This window comes from Hemitrygon akajei, chromosome 11 (genome assembly GCF_048418815.1).
Source record: "Hemitrygon akajei chromosome 11, sHemAka1.3, whole genome shotgun sequence".
NCBI lineage: Eukaryota > Metazoa > Chordata > Chondrichthyes > Myliobatiformes > Dasyatidae > Hemitrygon > Hemitrygon akajei.
Genome location: NC_133134.1, coordinates 30,033,216 through 30,055,762, shown reverse-complemented (window position 1 = coordinate 30,055,762; position 22,547 = coordinate 30,033,216). Strand labels below are relative to the sequence as shown.

The 22,547-nt window shown below is 40.3% G+C and overlaps 1 protein-coding gene across 3 annotated transcripts in view; it reads left to right on the top strand.

Moving 5' to 3' along the window:
* Window positions 1–13,950, top strand: part of syt17 (synaptotagmin XVII) — a 115,820-nt gene extending 101,870 nt beyond the window's left edge. For all 3 annotated transcript variants that reach the window (XM_073060539.1, XM_073060540.1, XM_073060538.1), the window contains one exon: window positions 12,488–13,950. In XM_073060539.1, coding sequence (XP_072916640.1) covers window positions 12,488–12,684 — 197 coding nt within the window. In that variant the 3' untranslated portion in view covers window positions 12,685–13,950. The remainder of the gene's footprint in view (window positions 1–12,487) is intronic.
* The last annotated feature ends 8,597 nt before the right edge of the window (window positions 13,951–22,547 follow it).

Below are 22,547 nucleotides of genomic sequence, written 5' to 3'. Positions count from 1 at the left end.
CTGGGATTCAGTTTTCTGGATCATTGATATCTTCTGGGGAAGGTATGACCTGTACGAAAAGGACAGGTTACAGCTGAACCTGAGGGAGACTAATATCCTTGTGCACAGGTTTGGTAGAGTTGTTGGGGAGGGTTTAAACTAATTTGGCAGGAGGATGGGAGGTGAAGTGATAGGGCTGAGGTTGGTATACAAGCAAAGGCAGTGCGTAGCAAGACTGGGAGGAACAACAGGCAGATGTCCTGAGCTCTTTCCAGTCAGTGGGATGAGATGAAATGTAACATGGAGGAAAAATAGAAAAGGGTGATGAATACAGGACTAAAGGTGCTATATTTGAATGCACACACATATGGAATATGGTAGATGATCTTGTAGCCCAGATAGAGCAGGTATGACGTTGTGGGCATCACTGAGTCGTACTGAAAGGACAGGGGTAGGTAGAGAGAGTGGGTGGTTCTGTTGGTAAAAATTGAAATCAAATCTTTAGAAAGAGGCAACAATCGGAAGATGTAGAATATTTTTGGGTAGAGTTAAGAAACTGCAAGGGTAAAAAGACCCTTATGGGAATTATATACAGGCCTCAAAACAGTAGCCAAGATGTGAACTAAAATTACAAAGGGAGATAGAAAATGTGTGTCAAAAGGGTAATGTTACGATAGTCATAGGAGATTTCAATATACAAGATTCAAGGTTCAAGTGCAAGAATGTATAAATTATACAACCTTGGAATTTGCTTGCTCACAGGGAGCCACAAAGCAAGAAACCCAAAAGAGTCCAATTTAAATAAAAAAAATAAAAGACCAACACTCGATGTGCAAGAGAAAAAAAAACACAAATCATGCAAACGATTGAAGTGAACAACAGCATCCCAAACCAAAACTGAGTCTTCAGATCTGAATCTCGAAGCAGCTCGGAGTAGGCCCAAAGCCTTACTTATCAGTTCATCATATCAGCGGGCATGGAGCACAGCAGCCGGGGCAGTCTTCATAGCCTCAGCGCCATGGAGATGACCACCGCAGAGAATGATTGAAATCAGTTTTCATCCTGACCGACACCCTGTCTTTTCAGTCTATCTGGGCTGGCATTTAAATTGACCAAACAACGGAACAGTAAAAGTCTCTGCACCCCGGAGAGAGGAGTGAACATCGCAGAGAACGAGTGAAATCGTCTCTCGCCTCTGATCTGAGCCAATGCTTAAATTGTCTATACGATGAATTGTGCCTTGCACGAGGACCCTGGGCACCGGACTTAGACCACACCGCCCAGCAACTCACTCTGGGCCCAGGTTTTGCCATGCAGCTTGAAGCTGCTCTCAAGCTCTTCAAATCTGCTCAGGGCCCAGAGCAATCGAACCTCACTCCCAGGCCAGTTGAATGAGCAAAGGAACTTCTTCACCCAGGGCCCGACCTCTTTTGGCACCCAGAGCAATCGAACCTCACTCCCAGGCCAGTTGAATGAGCAAAGGAACTTCTTCACCCAGGGCCCGACCTCTTCTGGCACCCAGAGCAATCCAACCTCTCTCCCAGGCCGGCTGCACGAGCATTGGAACTCCAACTGCATCGATTCTGCAACAAACCACCTTGGCTCATCCTCCGAACTCGCCTCGCCATCACTCGCCCCTTCACTGTTTGTGGAGATAAGTTAACATAGTTAATATCCCAGTAGATTGGAAGTATCAGGTTGGTACTAGATCCAAAGAAGGGAACTTGAAAAATGCCTGCAAGTTGACTTTTTCAAGCAGCTTGTGGTTGAGCCCACCAGTGGAAAGGCAATTCTGGATCGGGTGTTGTGCATTGAACCTGATTTGATTTGGGAGCTTAAGGTAAAGGAGCCCTTCAGAGACAATGATCATAATATGATAGAATTCACACTGCAGTTTGAGAAGGAGAAGCTAAAGACAGATGTATCAGTATTACAATGCAGTAAATGGAATTACAGAGGCATGAGAGAGGAGGTGGCCAAAGTTGATTGGAAGATAACACTGGCAGGGTTGACAGCAGAAAAGTAATAGCTGGAGTCTCTGGGAGCAATTCGGAACGCATTGGATCGATTTATCCCAAAGAAGAAATATTCTAAAGGGAGAATGACACAACTGTCAATAACAAGGGAAGTCAAAAACAGCATAAAAGCCAAAGACAAACAACACACACACACAAAATGCTGGTGGAACGCAGCAGGCCAGGCAGCATCTATAGGAAGTACAGTCGATGTTTTGGGCCGAGACCCTTCGTCCATCCTGATGAATGGTCTCGGCCCGAAACATCTGTACTTCTCCCTATAGATGCTGCCTGGCCTACTGCGTTCCACCAGCATTTTGAGTGTGTTGCCTGAATTTCCAGCATCTGCAGTTTTCCTTGTGTTTGCGTTTTTAAAAGCCAAAGAGACTGTTTTTTGGATTTTGCACATTAGTTGTTTGTTCGTCCTTTTGAGTGCAGTCTGTCATTGATTCTACCATGTTTCATTGATTTACTGAATGTGCCAGCACGAAAATAAATCTCAGTATTATATATGGCGACATATATGTACTTTGATAATAAGTTTGCTTTGAACTTTGATACCATATATCAAAAATTAGTATGAAGGTTTTAACAACCAGCAGAAGGCAACAACAAAGGCATAATAAATAACAATAAAAGTGACTTGACTTGATAAGATGAAAAACGACGATAAGCTAGTAAGTAATATAAAAGAGGACACTAATGTTTTTTTCACATATATAAAGAGTAAAAGAGAGGCAAGAGTAGAATTCTGACCACTGGAATATGATACTAGAGAGGTAGTAATGAGGAACAAGGAAATGTCAGATGAACTTAATAAGTATTTTCTATCAGTCTTCACTGTGGAAGACCCTATCAGTATGCCAGAAATTGGAGATGTCAGGGGGAAGAAATGAATGTAGTTGCTATTACTAAGGAGAAGGTGCTTGGAGAGCTGAAAGATCTGAAGGTAGATAAGCCACTTGGACCAGATGGACTACACCCCAGGGTTCTGAAAGTGGAGGCATTAGTAATGATCTTTGAAGAATCACTAGATTCTGGAATGGTTCTGGAGGACTAGAAAATTGCAAATGTTACTGCACTCTTTAAGAAGGGAGAGGGCCAGAAGAAAGGAAATGATAGGTCTGTTAGCCTCACTTCAGTGGTTGAGAAGATGTTGGAATCCATTATTAAAAATATTGTTTTGGAGTGCTTATAATCACATAATAAAATAGGCCAATGACAACATAGTTTCCTTGAGTGGAAATCTTGCCTGACAAATCTGATAGAATTCTTTGAGGGAATGACAAGCATGATAGACAAAGGAGAATCTTCTGATCTTTTCAATGACTTTAAGTTCCCTGGCCCAAATTGTCTTATTTTCATTATGGATGTCCAGTCCCTATGCACCCCCATCTCCAAACAGGAAGGCTTTACAGCTCTTTGCTTCTTTCTCGACAATAGACCCAACCAGTTCCCCACCACCACCACTCTCCTCTGTCTGGTGGATCTGGTCCTCACTCTCAATAATTTCTCCTTTGGCTCCTCACACTTCCTTCAAATCAAAGGCACTCACATGTGTCCCAGCTATGCCTGTCTTTTTGTCAGCTATGTGGAACAGTCTATGTTCCAAGCCTACACTGGTACCACTCCCCAACTCTTCCTACACTACATCAATGACTGCATTGGTCCTGCTTCCTGTACCTATACTAAGATCATCGACTTCATCAACTTTGCCTCCATCTACCATTCTGCCCTCAAATTTACTTGGTCCATTTCTGACATCTCCCTCCCCTTTCTCGATCTCACTGTCTCTAACTCTGGAGACAGTCTATCCACAGATATATTTTTCTCACAGCTACATGGACTATACCTCTTCCCAACCTGGCACTTTAAAAATGCCATCCACTTCTCTTAGTTCCTCTGTCTCTGCTGCATCTGCTCTCAGGATGAGGCTTTTCATTCCAGAACAAAGAAATGTCCTCCTTCAAGGAAGAGACTTCCCTTCCTCCACTATCAACGCTGCCCTCACCCGCATTACAGGAAAGATACTAGCATGGATAGAAGTCTGGCTGATTGGCAGGAGGCAAAGTTTGGGATTAAATGGGACCTTTTTTGGTTGGCTGCTGGTGTCTAGCCAGTGTTCCACAGGGGCTGTTGTTGGGACTGCTTCTTTTCATGTTAGATGTCAATGATTTGGATAATGGAATTGATGGCTCTGTGGCCAAGATTGCAGACAATATAAAGATACTGGAGGGTCAGGTAGTGCCGGGGAAGCAGGGAATCTGCAGAAGGACTTGGACAGATTGGGAGAATGGGCAAAGTGAAGATGGAATATAATGTATGGAAGTGTATGGTCATGCATTATGGTACAAGGTATAAAGGGAAAGGCTGTTTTCTAAGTGGGGGAAAATAATTCAAAAATTAGAGGTGCAAAGGGACTCGGGAGTCCTCATACAGAATTCCCTAAAGGTTAACTTGCAGGTTGCATAATTGGTAAGGAAGACAAATGCAATGTAAGGATGTTAAGCTGAGGCTTTATAAGGCATTGGTCAGACCACATGGAGTATTGTGAGAAGTTTTGGGTCTCTTATTTAAGAAATAATGTCTTGGCATTAGAGAAGGTCCAGAAAAGGTTCATGAGAATTATTCTGGGAATGGAAGGAATGCCTGATGGCTCTGCATCTGTACTGACTACAGTTTAGAGGAATGGGGGGGGGGGGGGTCTTATTGAAACCTATCAAATATAGAAAGGCCTAGATAGAGTGAATGTAGAGAGGATAATTTCTATAACAGAGTAGTCTTGGACCAGAGGCCACTGCCTCAGAATAAAGGGACGTCTATTGAGAACAGAGATGAGGAGGAATTTATTTTATCATAGGGTATAGAATCTGTGGAATTCATTGCCACAGACGGCTGTGGAGGCTAAGTCATGGGTATATTTAAAGTGGAGATTGATAGGTTTTTGATTAGTCAGGGCATCAAAGGCAGGAAAATGGAATTGAGAGGGATAATAAATCAGGCATGATAGAATGGTAGATCAGACTCAGTGGGTCAAGTGGACTAATTCTGCTTCTATGTCTCATGCTCTATTATGTCAAATTTAAAAATTGGATCCTGATGCTGAAATCACTAATTAAGACTATACCTAAAATTCACAATGAATAATGCTTTAGTCGCCCATCTTGCAAACAGAGCCCATGCTCTTTTCTTGCTGCTGCCATCATGAAGGAGGTACAGGAGCCTTAGGTCCCACACTATCAAGTTCAGGAACAGCTATTACCCTTCAACCATCAGGCTCCTGAGCCATCATAGACAAGTTTACTCACCTCAACAATGAACTAATTCAGTTTCAAGGATTCTACAACTTAAGTTCTCAGTATTATTTATTATTTTATACATTATTTGTTTTTTTTTTTGTCTTTGTACAATTTGTTGTTGTCAACACATTGGTTGTCTGACTTTTTGTGTAGTTTTACCGATTCTATTGTATTTCTTTGCTCTACTGGGAATGCCTGCAAGAAAATGAATCATGGGGCAGTATATGGTGACATGTACATACTTTGATAATTAATTTAATTTGAACTTTAATTCTTTAGCTTGTTATTAATTTCTGATTATGTCCCTGCTGCAGTGTGCCATGATATGTTTTATCGTGTTAATAATACTAACTAAATGTAAGAGATTGTTGATAGTTAAAAGGAGGACACTAATCTTTTAAATGAAACAGTTGTTTCATGGAGGGTTCTCTAGGGAACATTGGAGATATGAGTTGATGACTCAGTCACCTTCTTCGTACAGCTTACTGAGAAACTATTGCTTGTTTCTTTCTTCAGAAGGGTATTTGGATAGTGATGCTGAGGAAAGGCATGGTATCAAATGATTCACAAAGTATTTTGGAGGATATTTCTGTGCCTCACTCTGGCAGAAGGTGAATCAGATTGTTTGCAACTTTAATTAACCCAAGATGATATTTGAATCTTGTATCAATACCAATGCTTAAAGCTGCCTGCTTCTTACTCCATAGCATGACCTAACTCCCCTGCTGTAGCTCATGTGCTGCGGAAACCATTACTTACTTACTGCCCATTACACCTGCTGGCATTTAGGGTAGCAATGAAGCCCCTTCACCTTTGTCTGTCCCTTCATTGCTATTTCCATAACAGTTTTGTTTGACCAGTCAGGGTTGCTAGCCCTGAGTTGAACCCCCCAGACCTGGAGGACTGGTGGATCACTCTTAGTATGACCGGTCGAGGTTGGCCAGATTGGCATGGGTAACCCTACCAAGAGCCAAAGCATAAAGCCCTGATTCTAGCTAGCATAGATTTTTGGGTAATTAATGAATGTAATCCTCCAAACTGTGACAGGATTGTAGTCTTCTTGGAGGGCTGAAACCATTAGAGTGCATTCCAGGCTGGTTTCATATTCTACTTGCTGTATCTCAGCCACTGAATTTGAACATCAGATCCTAGTTACCTCTCACTGCTAGGTTTTCTGATGTATATTGGCTCCAGTTTACATGAAGCTATAACAAAAAAAATTCTTAATCCTTTTTTCAAATCCCTCGATGGGTCTCCCCCCCCCCCCATATCTCACTACAACCTCCACTTTTTCTCTGTATCTTCTTTCGCCCTGTAACCCTCCAACGTCTCTGCACTGTTCTAATTCAGTCTCCTAAATCAAGTTGTATGCTGCCTTTTATTATAAGGCATCTGAGTACAGAAATAAGAAAGTTATATTGAAGTTGTATAGTACCTAAATGAGATAGCACTTCAGAAATGTTTTAGTCACTCCACGAGTATTTGTTTGCCCTAGTGATGGAGATTTTCTGGACTGGTTCAAGGATTGGCAGGACTTCTGTAAGAGAGTGGTTGCATCTTGGTCTAGTATGGGAACACCAATATCCTTAAAGAAGAAAAAACTACAAAAAAGGGGTGGATATAGTGCAGTCCATCACAGGTGAAGCCCTCTCCACCATTGAGCAAGATCTTATGTCTTAAAGACTTATGAACAAGGAGTGCTGTTGCAGGAAAGCAGCATCCATTTTCAAGGGCCCCACCATCTAGTCCATGCTTTCTTCTCATTGCTGCTATCTAGAAGGAGGTACAGGAGCCTCAAGTCCTACGCCACCAGGTTCAGGAACAGTTATGAAACCCCAACGATCAGGTTCTTAAACCAGAGGAGATAACTTCACTCACGCCAACATTGAACTGATTCCACAACCTATGAACTCACTTCTAAGGACTCAACAACTCAGGTTCTCAATATTTATTGCTTGCTTGCTTATTTATTTATATACTTGTTTGTTTTTTTGTATTTGCACAGTTTGTCGTCTTTTGCACATTGGTTGTTTGCCCATCTCTGTTGTGTGCAATTTTTCATCATTCTTTTGTGTTTCTTTCTATTTACTACAAATGCACACAAGAAAATGAATCTCATGGTGACATATATCTACTTTGATAATGAAATTACTTTGAACTTTTGAACTTTGAAGGACTGAAAGGATTGGAGTTATGTTCTCAGAAGTTGAATCGAAGAGATCTCATCGAAGCTTACCGATTCTTGGGCAGCATTCAGGCAGGATTGCACGTTTGAGGAGCCCAGTGCTAGGAGGCATATATTGAGAATAAGGGGTCGGCCTTACATGGCTGAAGTGAGGTGAAATGTCTTTATACAGAAGGCAGTGAATTTGGAATTATTTGCTCCAGAGGACTCGTGTTTCTTCTTAATAAAGATAGACAGATTACTGAATTAAGGGAAATGTGTGCTGAATAATAGCACTGAGGTAAATGATCAGCCATGATCTTATTCGATGGTAAAGCAAGCTAGAAGACATAAATAGTCTACTTCACCCCTGCTTTTAGTGTTTCTGTGTTAATTGGAGGCAGGAAGGAAGGTAACACGGGTAATCAGACGAAGTTTGCCTGCTCTTTGAGAACGCTTCAATTTGACGGATATTACGCATCTGCAAACACGCTTGTTCTATGTGAGCACCTTGATTGTTAGAGGGATTTAGTACTCATGACCCTGACATGCATTGCAAAAGACAAGGCCAACCTCTGCATTCTGTCTTCTCTCAGGAGAGCAATTGATGCCAAGCCTCCTGTAAATTGTGAGAGGGATAACTCCCTCCAAAGATGCAGAGAGCAGTTGGCTCCGTGCTACCAGACAGATGCTGTTAGGCAGGGCTCACTTCATGATACTCACTGTCCTGTCCAGCTTGAACAACCAAACTGCTCCAGTGATCTTGTCATTCAGATCTTACTATGGAGGAGCACTGAAATAGGTTATAGACTGGTATGAATAGCCATTTTCCCTGGAAAATGGTACTGTACATCAGGAGCATGTTTGCATTTTGCAGTTATTTATTGGAGAAAGACTGCACATTTTCCTATAGATTTGTTTACTCAGGTAATGATTACTCACATATTTGCAGAACATGGAACATTACAGCACAGTACAGGCCCTGTGGCCCACATGTTGTGCTGACCTTTTAACCTACTCTATCTCACCTTTCTCTCCCACATAGAACTCCATTTTGTTTTCATCCATGCGAAAGAGTCTCTTAAATGTCCCTATTGTAATTGCATCTACCACCACCCCTGGCAGCATATACCAACCACTCACCATCTTCTGTGTAAAAAACACTTACATTTCCTCCAAATTCCTTAAAATTATGCCCCCCTTGTATAGGCCATTTCCACCCTGGGGAAAAGTCTCTGGATTATCTACCGGATCTGTGCCTCATTTGTTGAAAATCACAGAGGAGAATGAAACTATCTTGTGGCAGGAGAGCTATCTCTTATTGTTCATTTACAAGTGAGGAGAAGGTAAGGTTGTAAGTTAAACAGAGGAAACCTTTCCTGAGACAACTTGTCTTCTGATATACTTCTAGTAAACAGAATAACACCCTCAAGAAACAATTGTAACGCAGAGTCTAATGACCCCTTGCTACCCTGGCCATGAAACCCACAGTGATAGAATTATGAAGTGTCCTGCAAGCCACTATTATCCACAACATCCAATTTGTAATATCCTTAACTGACCTGTTCAGTTTTTATCATCACTTATTAGAAAGTTGCCTGTACTGTTCAAGCTGCTTTGAGTGCCGTCAATGCTCAAGAGAGCAGGAATTAGATTTTGCCAGCCAAAAACCATCCACTAATTTGATTGGTGATGGCTTCAGGGCAGTCTGTGGAATTGAGTAGAATTATTTGGTGCTGCTTCATGAGGGAATGCAATATCTTTCTATTTGTGTAGTTGAGTTCTGTCCTTTCGGCACTCCTACGCTAGTGGATGACGTTAACTATTATAATAAGTCAACTGAGTCTCTTTTTCTGGCTTTCTGAAATTTCAGGGGTTAAGTATCAAGCTTCTCTTGTGCAAAGAACAATCCTATGTTACTTGAATAGTTTCTGGATAATCTTAGATGTCCCAGAAATGCCAGAAATGAACTTCTACTATAGAGTGATGATGGAGACTCTTGCAAGGGGAGATAATGAGTGAGAGATTATTATACTGAAAATTATTATACTGAATTCCATGAAAGTGATTTATTAAAAGAAATTATTAGGGGATGTATATTCTACACAGAGAGAAAATTTTAACATTGCTTTTCAATTACATGTGAACCATTCCTCCCCCTGGAAAGAGCAGTTGATTTCATGTTTGTGTTATTTTCATTTTATCTACAGCTTTGTTTTTATCTGTATTCAAAACAAATTTGAATGATTGCTTTGATTAATTGATGAGTTCATTATGTCACATGTACATTTAAAAACTTGTCTTGCATACTATCGATACAGATCAATTCATTACTACTGTTTATTGAACTCGTACAAGGAAAAACAGTAACAGTGTGCAGAATAAAGTGTTATAGTTCAAAGAAAGTACAGGGCATGTGGAGTAAGGAGTACATCACGAAAAGGTAGATTGTGAGGTCGTGATGGAATTCATAATAATAATTTTCCTTTTGTCAGTGTCTTCAGCAACGTTCCATACTTCATTACAAAACAGGGGGAGCATGGCCTCTAGTTTATCTCGCTTCATATGAAGGAGACAGTTTGATTCCTTTAAATATCTCAACAGATGCATGGCCTGGCAATTCATGATGTAAGGAAATGTGTGTGAAAACACAAGAAAGCCACAGCACAGCTGCATCAGCAATCACTAGTCATTTCATGTTTAAGTAATGTACACCAGAATTAAATCAGCTGTTGTAAGGGGAGCTTGCCATTTGATAGAACCTTAAAAATAGCTTGAAATGGAGAGAAAACCATATTGAGACAAGATACTGAAACTAGTTCATGATTCGCATGGTTACAGGAGCGTCATTTAAATATCCTAAGGAGATTGTTTCTATTTTTTGAAGCTGGTTTCTTATTGCTTTTCAGAAAGAATTATTTGAAAGGAAATAAGGTGAATTAGAGTTGAATCATGGATAGAAAGAACAATAAAGTGAGGGTAAAACAAAATAAAGAACTGCAACATTCAAAAAGAGATAAACAGACTGTACCCATTGTTTTCCTCGGCTCAGGGACATGAACTGTTACTATGGATATTAAATCACTCGCTGCCCTAACTTTCCACAAGAGTTAAATGTGTAATTAAAACACAAATGTAGCAATTTCATGAAACTCATGGGGGTTTGATGGCAAGCTATTGATTTCTTGATGCTAACGGTGAAAATTGGCAGCAGTTTGTCGTGGCTTGCCAGTTATCCTGTATCTATCTATTCTTTGGCAAAATGATTGTACACTATTATCAGAGTGTGTATTAAGCTTACCATTGTTTGGTCAGTAAATTGTGGGTGAATTATCTTAATGGACCAGTGTGTAATACACGTGTTATATGGGATTCATGCCACTAAAGATCCAATAAAATATTGCAAATGGTTCTGCTTCTTGCTGACAGAATGAATTAAATGCCATTTCAAATAGACTGTAGGCTTAGTTATAAAGTTACCCTCTTAGGAAGTCAAATCAACAAAACTGTGTAAGTCAGAGAATGGTGTACTGGTGCAGCTCACCTACCTCGACTCTCAGATGAAGCATGGTCCATGTCAGAAAAAAAGGCTATTAAAAAAAATTGTCCTTGTTCATGTTTGCTTAACGAGTGATAGCACTCTGCATTTCTTATTGCTCTCTATATGTCTGAGTCGAGCCATTTTCCAATATAATTTCAGTGACTTCAGAAATAAGTTTATTGGTCATGTTGCAATTTGGAATATTGGATGCAAAATACAAAGTTAAATGTGTTCCATTCAGGTTGTTGTTCTGAACAGCTGCATCCTACTTTTTCTCTTGAAGTTATTGGGACTAATTTATCTCTACTGAGTAATATTTTTTCACTGAATATTGCCTACACTAGGCTTGTTTCATTCTTCTAATTAGTTGATGTTTGCTCTATATCCTTATTTTAGTAGAACATTTCTATCTAAATATGAAATTAATCTTGCAATCAACTTTCTAAATGCTGCACTTCACTGCAGAACCTGTTGAGGGCAGCAGAGGTTTTAATGGGGATGTTATTTGTTTCATTTATCTATAACTATAATCTTTTACCAACTTTAATCTATTACTAAACTTCTATTTTGGGCTACCATTTGGTTCGTAGATAATTACCTTTATTTTTCATTTTGTTTTAATGAGTTATTCATACACAATATTGAGTTTGAATGGCAGTTACTTTTTTAAAAAATGTGGTTTCTACATATTGGAGAATACTGATTAATAAAAGGCAAACATTTTCAAAGTTCAATTGAAAATATTTCACTTTTAATTTTTAATATACATTTGAAAGTTATATTTTAACTTTTTATTTTCTTTTGATTGAACAGATTATTTGCTTGCCTAAATTTGCGGTGAATAATCTGAACCAAGGTGACTGAAATGTCACCTCCAGCTGGTGGATAGGTTTGATAAGAATATCATACATTACTTTTACTATTGGGAAATGCAATCCTGTGTGCAAAACTATTAAGTGTATTTGCTTTTGCTGAACACAGATTTCATTAATCTGCTAAAGCCTTTTTTGTTACATTTAAAATATATTGATAGATTAAATTAAATAATGATCTTAAAATTTAAATATAGAAATATTTTGCTTGATATTCTTGTGTACAATTGACACTTGGTAAATACATTACAGCTCAATCTTGCTGTGGCTTGCTGTCCAATTTGTTTTCAATAACATTTGGAACTGAAATTTCAGCGTGCTTCACAGCTGAAACCGTGTAGCATGATACCTTTGAAGATCTTTGCTAATGAGTTTTGATAACAAAATAATTATGTTAGCAAAACATTCAAATATTTTAATTTGGAATAATTACAAATACTACAATCAATATGGACAATTGATGAGATCACCGAGATGAATCAGTTTTTACCATTGGTGGTTCTGGGCTTTTCCAGTTGGAGCACTGTTTGGAGTTTGGCTTTGAATGCAATTGATCATAGTTTAAGCTTATTATTTTACATTTTAAAGTTCTAATTGTGTTATTTCATCCTTTTTAGTCTATGGTCACAACATGAAAAGCAGCAATGATTTTGTCGGTCGGATTGTCATTGGGCAGTACTCTACGGGTGCGCCCGAGTCCAATCACTGGCGTCGGCTTCTGAACCTACACCGGACCTCATCTGAGCAATGGCACAGCCTGCGTTCACGTGCTGAGTGTGACCGCGTCTCCTCAGCGTCACTGGAAGTAACGTGATGGAGTCATCTCACCCACTCCCACCAGGGTGAAGCTTGCTGGTGTTACTACCAGATGGATAAAGAAAAGGCAGTATCAGGTCACACAGCTTGACAAAGAGAAATAAAAGCTTCTATGCGGCATTAAACAGATGTATTAGTAAATTAATTTTGAAGTGCTAACAAAATGATTTGTAATGGCCCATATTGTTAACATGCTGTCATAAGCCAGTAGTGCAAGAAATAACTTTAAGGTGAACGTGGCTGTCCCTATTGTACATTTAAAAAGATCAGTATGAGCTTACTTAGTGTAAGTAGTGAACTAGCTTAGATTTGAATTTTCTTGATGAGGGCTCATATTTGTGGAAGCCATTAATATCTGAAGGATTACTGTTGTGTGGATATGACTATATTATCTCTAGTGCTGTATTACTTTCCACCATGCTTATCAATAATCAGAAGCTGCTATTGATAGATTATTGATATATTAGATAGATATTTGAGCACATTATTGTTGTAATGATGAGCTGAGATTCATAGAACTGTTGCATAAATTGTGCAGAGCAGCTGTGAGCACTTGTATTCCTAATGTCAGGACTTCCTGCTATTAATATTTTGGTAGAATAATATATTGAGGCAATGTATTTACAGAGTCTTGTGTGTTGGGTATATGGTATTTGAGTCTTTAATTGAAAGATGTATGGATATAATTCTATTTATGCAGTCAGAAGGTTGCTAGTAATAAACTATTGACTTCTCTGTTTTAATAGATGCTTCATCGCAAAATTTAGAGCATATTGTTTTGGTTCAGGGTGTATATTCCCAATAAAGCAAATGTGGAAGTGTAATGCATTCATCTTGGTGTACATTTCTGATGATCAAGTTTGTTGATATTGACCCAAGTTATAAATAACATGATGATGCAGAAGTCAATGATACATGCATCTGTTATGTTTAAAGGAAGAAATGGTTTGTTTATACATGGATATCACAGATACTTGTTCTCTGTTTTGTTATAAATGTACTGTACTTACATTTGATGGGCTGAGACTGAGGATTAATCACAAAATCTTTCTATTTACAATATATTGTTTGTTGATCACTTGAATGTATTTATCTGAAGTCAAACTGTAGAGAGTACTTTAAAAGTGAATGAATCCAAAAGTAGTTTTAACTAATATATTTTGAAATGAAAAGATGTTGCCCATCTTTTAATGTGTGTATGTGTTTATGCATATGTATGTGATGTGACAAATATATTAATTAAATTAAATTCAACCCATGTTAAGTTAACAGAGAAAGAGATGTCATTTAAAATTGACAAATTTGCTGAAGTTGCTGATTCTGAGAAGGGTAGTCTGACTGCAGAGTGATCTCAGTGATGTGGGAAAAGCATCATATATGACATGTTGGAGGAACACAGCAGGTCAGGCAGCATCTATGGAGATGAATAAAGAGCTGGTGTTTCAGGCTAAGTACTCTGGATTTCCAGCACCTGCAGAATCTCTTGTGTCTATGACAGGCAGATGAAATGCAATGTGAAGTGATGCATTTTAGGAGGACTAATCAGGATAGGATATGCCCATTGAATGATAGGACTGCATATAGTATTGAGGGCCAAGAAGTTGGCAGTATAGATAAAAATGGTGATTAAAAAGGCAAATGACTTGATTAACTGGGGCACAGAATTCAAGCAGGGAGATTATGGGACAACTTAATGAAAATTAATTAGAGCTGTGAAGACCAGCGAGTTATTCGAAGGTGGACTGGAGAAGGTGCATATGTTACCTGGGATGGGGTATTTCAACTTAATAGACTGGGTTTGTCCTCCTAGTAGTGGAGACAGAGGGGGGCCTACCTAATATGTCAAAGTTACAAGGGGCACAGGCATGCTAGATCATGAGAAACTTTACATATAGAACAGATGACTAAAACCAGAGGGAAGAGGTTCCTGATGAGGATTGGGTGTTTTGCACAAGTTTTGAAGAACAGTTCTCTAGGTGGGTAAGCTCTGGGATCTCTATGGCAGCCGACCTTGTATCAGCAGTGGGGTGGGGAGTGGGGAGGAAGTAGGGACGGGGGTGATGCATGAGCAAGGGAATTTAAATAACCTACTAATTAATAGTGGCAGAGTTTTGCACATCTATCTGACATTTAATGCTTTTAATAGAGATATAAACCAGAAAGACACTTTTGGTAGTCCTGGTCAGTCATTCATTTTCAAATTTGGCATGCTAAAAATCTACTCTACTTGGTCAAAGTGAGGATATGGAGCATTTAAAGTCCTTAGATCCCTGAATTTTAGATTCTAAAAAACAGAGGTGGCAAATTTAATTGCTTTATTTAAAGTAATAGAAAAAAAATTTACAGTTGAAAGACAAGCGATATAAGCAAAAATCTTACAGCAGGTACAAATAGATCACGTGGAGACCAAGATTGTGCACTGCCAAGAGTAAGGTACAGCCATAATCATTCACAGTAACTGGTAGCATTCAACAATTATTTGAATTGTAGCTTCACGAGAGCTTTATCAAATAAAATTTCAAATCAGTCCTCATAAGAAGAGGTCAAAGAAGTGGGTGTTATGGAGTATCTACAGGGCCAAAAAGTTTCAGGCACTGTACAGACAGGCACTTCCCAGTCTCTATTCAGCTAACAGGAGTCACCTGCCACTTGTTTCCAACTCATCACCTGCAGCCTATTTAAACCCAGCTCTCATCAACAATCCTGATTTACCCATTGAACCAGTCAGCTCTTCCTAGCCTCATTGTGTTAAGTGCCATTCTCTATGGTTTTGTGGCCCCGTGTGGCTTGTTATTTTGTGACTTATTAATAAGGTGGATGCTCACTGCTAAACCATTCTTGCTGCTTTGCATTAGGGTCAAGCCTCCTCTACATTTCCTGACAGAAAAGGAGGCAGAACAGCGGAAAAGTTTTGACCCTGGGTCCCTAAAGGCTGAAGCCACAGTCTTGCAGTTTATCCCTATAATTCAACATTGTTCAAAACTGCTGTGCCAAACTGGAAAGTATTCTACCTGGTTTTATCTGGCAATCATGTTGTGACTTTATCTACTCTTTTTTAAAACTCCTTTGTTGATGTCAGTGAAGACAAAAAAAAAGCAGGGAAGAAGAATAGTGGAGTACAGAGACCAAATGCCTGATAATACTGAGGGAAGACATTGTTAACTCCCATTGGGTAGGCACTCATATTCTTCCTGGACTCATGAAAATCTATTTATGGTCTTCTTTTCAGCTGGAATGTCTGTCTCCAGCTTTGTCTTCTATCGTCTTCCGAATGGATGCATTCTTTGCCCAGCTGAACCCTATGGTAACAAGCTGAGTTTCATTTGCTGCCTTACCACCCCCATCCCCCACCCCCACCTTCCCTCAGTTCCTCCAACATCTTTTTTGTGTTTTTTTGGATTTCCAGCATCTGCAGAATCTCTTGCTTTCATAAAAAGTGGTTCTGACAGCCTGGTTCAGATCTGTCTTAGACTGATGGAATGGGTCTCTTCCATCTTTTGGGTGGGATAGGAGGAGATACTGTTTGGCATGAATTTCACTTTAAAGCTAAGGGATATCTGGAATGAGAAATACAAAAATGTCATATTGGTGCCATAAAGGTTATTGAAAAGGTTTCAATAAACCAAAGATTATCGTTGGGGTAGGCTATAGAGAACTTCTCTCTGCATCTGGTATAATATTCAACCTGAATATCTAGATTGAGTTTTTGGGAATGGAATGAGAAACAGGTAACTGTAAACTACCTGCTCTGTCAAGTTAGCGCATCAGTGGTGAAGACAGAAATTTACTGTTGCGAATTTTAAATAGAAAAGGTTCCATTCTTCAGTACTAATAAGCACATGATAAAAAGGTTAATTAAAAGTCAAAGAACTCACAGTTTGGTGAGATGGGAATGAGGACTCAAACTGGTAATGGTTACATCTGAGTAATTATTTGAATGTTAGCCCCGGCAGTTCTACAACCTGCATTTGCACATATGAACTGTGAGTCTGGGATATATTGACAGATCCATTTGTGGGGGTTGGGGGTGTAAACCTATCAGTTTGCACTGTTACTAGTCTAGCAGCACTCAGTAGAATGCTGGGAATTGCCACTCAGATCCTGCACTTTAAATAACCTATTTTTTCCCAATTTACTTCAACTTTACTTGCTTTTAATTATAGTGGTTCCAACCACACCGATAGAGCTAAAGGTGAGGAAGGTAAAGAGTTGTTTTCCAAGTCTGAGCAATTTAATAGGTGGTTACAGCTTACAGATGACTTTTCTCAGTAGATCAGTGTCAATGTAAATAGTGCCTAAAGCAATACGTCTGTGCAGTAGCTTCGTGTAAAACTATTACAGAGCGAGAGACCCAGGTTCAGTTCCACCGCGGTCTGTAAGGAGTTTGTACCTTCTTCCTGAAACCATGTGGGTTTCCTCAGGGGGCTCTGGTTTCTTCCACATTCCAAGGACATATGGGTTAGTCGGCTAACTGGTCACATTGGTGTAATTAGGCTCTGCGAGCTGATTGGGCCTGTTATGCTGCTGTGTCTCAAAATAAAAATAACTAAATAAAAATCTAGTTATTAATGCTTTGACTCTAGAAAATCCCACTGGTGCTCCTCATCCCACAATCCAACGTCACGCTCTGAGTGACAATGGGCAGTGCACTTCGGAGGTTGCATTCCTAACACATGCCTGGCAGCCACGAAGAGGAGGGCAGTTGGGGTGTGGATCTTTACTGGCCATAAACCTGTAATTGATTTAAACATCTTTTACGCGTCTCTGACAACCAGAAGCACTTACAGACAAGGTAATTTTTCTTTCAAAATCATTAATTGATAAAATGTCTAAAAATGTTGACAAACATTTAAAAACATTAATGCAACAGTAAAATAATTTTTTAAAAGTTAAGCCTCTATCTTTCTGCCGCCCACTCTTTGACCTATGACCTTAAATAAGATGAATGTTGTATCCTGCACCAGATTTAACATGGGATCTGGGAAGCAATTCCCAAGTGTAATGCTGGGCAATCCAACAAAACTGGGCTTTGTTGCTGAAGTAATGTGGACGGGAAAGCCAGCAGGCTCTGTCATAGTTCACAGCCAAGGCTGAAGGCAGAATTCCACCACACTTTCCACTGGCAAGTTGTGGAAAGACTTTGGATGTGCATCATCCCACAGAATTCCCAGCCTCTGATATATGGATTTCATATCCTGGATTCTTCCATTTCTACAATCTGGCATTATCCGTACAGAACCAAAACTGTCCGGAAATAAATGCCTTTCTGCTGATCATACTGCACAGTTCATATATCAACATTAGAATATCAATTAAATTGTTTTGAAATGTAATCAGAAGAACTGCATAAATTTGAAATGAATTTGTGATAAAGATGTCTTGAAGCGGTGTCTGGCATTGTGGAAAAAATCCGAAACTAGGCGAGTGCAGATTAAATACCCACTTTTGGCAGCTATGATTCAGCATGTTTTATCTGCATGTGTTTTACTGGATCACACTACCTCATGGTAAGGAAGAAACCTTTTATAAGGCGCATTATGAAACAAAAGAAATAAAGACCACTGTAAAAAAAAAGCACCAACCATGTTGCCAATTCCCTCCAAGCACATCACATAGAAAAAAGTACAAGTGAAAGAGGAAGGGGAAGGAGTCATGACAAAAAGCAGTACTGCCTGGGACGTGGATTCTACCCAGTATTGGTACACCAAAACATAGCAGAGTTTACTGCTAATCAAGCCTCTTGCCAAAATTATTTTATTTACTGCTCGTTGTGCTGCTGGGACTCGGGGCAGTTTTGAATGTCTCCATCTCCCGTGATGTTCAGGACTTCCTTCATTGAGTCAGTAGCTTCCTCTCGGTTTTCACTACTGTCAGTCAAGCAAGTCCCAGATGGAGACTCAGGAATACCGTCACACTCAGATGTAGAAGGCTTCTTCACTGCTGTTTCCATAAAAATTTTACCATTCAGGGTTGTTAGCTCTGAGATGAATCACTGAACCTGGAGGACTGTTGGACCACTTAGTCAGTCCTCTACCCTTTGTCCTCTACCCTGTTTGGCAAGGGTGACCCTGCCAAGAGCCAAATCATGGAGCTCTGACTCCAGCCAACATAGGTCTTCGGGTCACTGAGGCACGCAAGCCTCCAAACCACAAGGTTGTGGTCCTCTTGGAGATTGCAAAAATTATGAAATGGGTAAAGTAAAAATCCAATGTGAAACAGTATCAGAGAGGTTTATATACATTGAACCAAGCACTTAAATAGAAACTGCAAGATTCCTAATGGGACCTTACCGTATTTTATGTAAATTATTCAGCCCTAACAACACAGAAGTAGGCTATTTTGTCCACGTTAGTGAACTGGATGAAGGACCAGCTGGCATTATAGCAAAGCTGCAAATAATACAAAGGTAGGTGGAGGCAGTGAGTTTGCGGAAGGACTTAGACAGATGAAGAGCGTGGGCAAAGAAATGTCAGATAGAATATGATGTAGGGGTAGTGCACAAAGTGCACAAAGTGTTGTGCACTTTGGTAGAAAAAATAAAGTGTACAAACTACTATCATAAGTGGAGAGAGAATGTAAAAATTGGAGGTGCAAAGGAACATGTCAGTCTTGGTTCAGGATTCCCTTAAGACTAACTTATAGGTTGCGTAGATAGCAAGGAACATAAATATAATGAGAACATTAATATCAAAGAACTAGAATATAAAAGCAAGGGTGGAATACTAAGGCTTAATAAAGCATTCATCGGGCTGCATTTGGAATATTGTGAGCAATTTTAGGACCCACATTTAAGGAAAGATGTGCAGTCCCTGGATAGGATCCAGAGGAGGTTCACAACAACAATTACAGAAATAGAAAGCTTAATGAACAAGTAGAGTTTGATGTTTCTGGGCCTGTACCTGGAGTTCAGTAGGATGAGGGAGGAATCACATTGAAACCTACTACAGTACTGTGCAAAGGTCATAGGCACACATATATAGCTATAAGACTTATAACACATATAATACCTTTCTATAATACTGTATTTGTCACATGGAGTGGAGAGCTAGTTTGTATATCTGGCAGGCGTAAAGGATGTTGGGAATGGCAAGGGTGTGGGACAGGTGGCAGAGAAGGAGTGCCAGAGGTAGGGGTTGGTGCAGGTCCAGACATAACCAACCCTGAGACACCAGGTAAGGTCATTTGATTTGAAACAATTGGTTTATTGATCACTACAGAATGTCCCACACCCTCCCCTCTTCCTTCCTCTTTTCCCAATATTGTCACAGACTTCATTAAAGGAGCCGTGGATGAGCGTGCCCCCATAAAATCATTCAGGGTTTCCCCCAATCAGAAGCCCTGGAAGAACAATGAAATCTGGAATCTGCTGAGAGCCAGATCAGAGGCATTCAAGCCTGGAGATCAAGAATGCTACAAGACATACAGCTATGAACTCCAGAAAGCCATCTTACAGGCGAGGTGCAGATTCCAGACCAGACTGGAATCAATGAGGGACAGTTGTGGCAGGGTTTGAATGCCATAACCTCCTACAAAGTTAAATTTTGTGACATATGGGACAGCAGAGCTTTGTTTCTAGATGAGCTCAATACCTTCTTTGATCACCAGAACAGGGAGGAATCATCACACGTCTCCATGTCTCCCAATGATCCTTTGGTCTCAGTATCTGAAGATGACGTGCCTTCAAGAGAGTGAATCCAAGGATAGCAGAGTACCTGGCTGAGTACTGAAGGCCTGTGCTGACCAGCTGGCTGGTGTTTCCATGGGTATCTTCAACCTCTCGCTCTAACACTGTGTGGTACCCTCCTGCTTTAAGCAGGCTTCAGTCATACTGGTGCCGAAGAAGAGCATGGGAACTTGTCAAAATAACTATCGCCCAGTGGCAGTCACATCCACAGTGATGAAGTGTTTTGAGAGGCTGGTGTTGAAGCATATCAGCTTCTGTCTGAGTGGCAACTTGGATCCACTCCAATTCACCTACCAAAGCAACAGGTCTACTGCAGATGCTGTCTTATTGACACGTAACCCTGGAACATCTGGACAGCAAAGGTGCATACATCAGGATGCTCTTTATCGATTACAGCTCAGCATTTAGCACCATCAACCCCTCAAAACTAATCAGTAAACTCAAGTCCTGGCCCCAATACCCCCTTGTGCAATTGGATCCTGGATTTCCTCACTGACCCCAGTCAGTTCGGTTTGGCAAAAACATCTCCTCCACAATCTCCATCAGCACAGGAGTACCACAGGGATATGTACTTAGCCCCCTGCCCTACTGGCTTTACACCGATGACTATGTGGCTACGTACACCTCCAACACCATATACAAGTTTGCTGATGACACCACTGTTGTGGGCTGTATCAAAGATGGTGATGAATCAGCATACAGGAGGGAGATTTGAAAATTTGACTGAGCCATGTAATAACAACAACCTCTCGCTCAATGTCAATAAGACCAAGGAACCGATTGTAGTCTTTGGAGAGGGGGACCAGAGGTCCATGAGCCAGTAATCATTGGAGGATCAGAGGTGGAGAGGGTCAGCAACTTCAAATTCCTGGGTGTCACTATCTCAGAAAGCCTGTCCTGGACCCCTCATATAAACATTATTGCAAAGAAAGCACAACAGCACCTCTACTTCTCAGGACTCTGCGGAGATTCGGCATGTCATCAAGAACCTTGGCAAACTTCTATAGATGTGTGGTGGAAAGTGTATTGACTGGCTGCTATACAGCCTGGTATGGGAACACCAACGCCTTGAGCAGAAAATCCTACAAAAGGTAGTGGATTTGGCCCAGAACATCACAGGTAATAAAACCACTGCTGTAGAAAAGCAGCATCCATCATCAAAGATCCTCACCACCCAGGCCATGCTCCTTTCTTGCTGCTGTACAAGTGACTCAGGACTCAGGACTCAGTAAGAAGGTACAAGTGACTCAGGACTCAGGACTCAGTAAGAAGGTACAAGTGATTCAGGACTTGCATCAACAGGTTCAAGAACAGGTACTACCACTCAATCATCAGGCTCTTGAACAAAAGCGGACAGCTATGCTCATTTAAGGATTCTTTTATCTTCTTATTTCATGCTCGTTATTTATTGCTATTTATTTACATCTTGCATATGCATAGTTTGTTGCCCATTGATCCTGTTTACAGATACTGTTCAATAGATTTGCTAAGTATGCCCGAATCTCAGGGTTGTATGTGATAACGTATATACCCTGATAAAAAATTTTACTTTGAACTTTGAACATTGATGCCCCTCTCCTTGCCCCTTCCCACTCTCAATCCACAACAGAGACACAACAGCGGAATTAAGTTTATCATCACTCACATATGTCATGAAATTTGTTTTTTTGCGGCAGTAGTACAGTGCAATATGTGTGTGTGTGTGTGTGTGTGTGTGTGTGTGTGTGTGTGTGTGTGTGTGTGTGTGTGTGTGTGTGTGTGTGTGTGTGTGTGTGTGTGTGTGTGTGTGTGTAAAACTATCTTCTTTAAAAATGGAGGCAAATACTATCCAGTCGTGTTTAGGGGTGACATGAGGGGGAACTTCTTTACTCAGAGAGTGGCAGCTGTGTGGAACAAGCTTCCAGTAGAAGTGGTAGAGGCAGGTTCGATATTGTCATAAAAAAAATTGGATAGGTATATGGACAGGAAAGGAATGGTGGGTTATGGGCTGAGTGCGGGTCAGTGGGACTAGGTGAGAGGAAGCGTTCAGCACGGACTAGAAGGGCCGAGATGGCCTGTTTCCGTGCTGTAATTGTTATATGGTTATAAACAGGTCACATGCATGCCAGATATAACAAAGGCATTAGCTCCCTATGTTTGATAAATATCCCCAAGTAATAAAGGATGCTGTTAGCTTT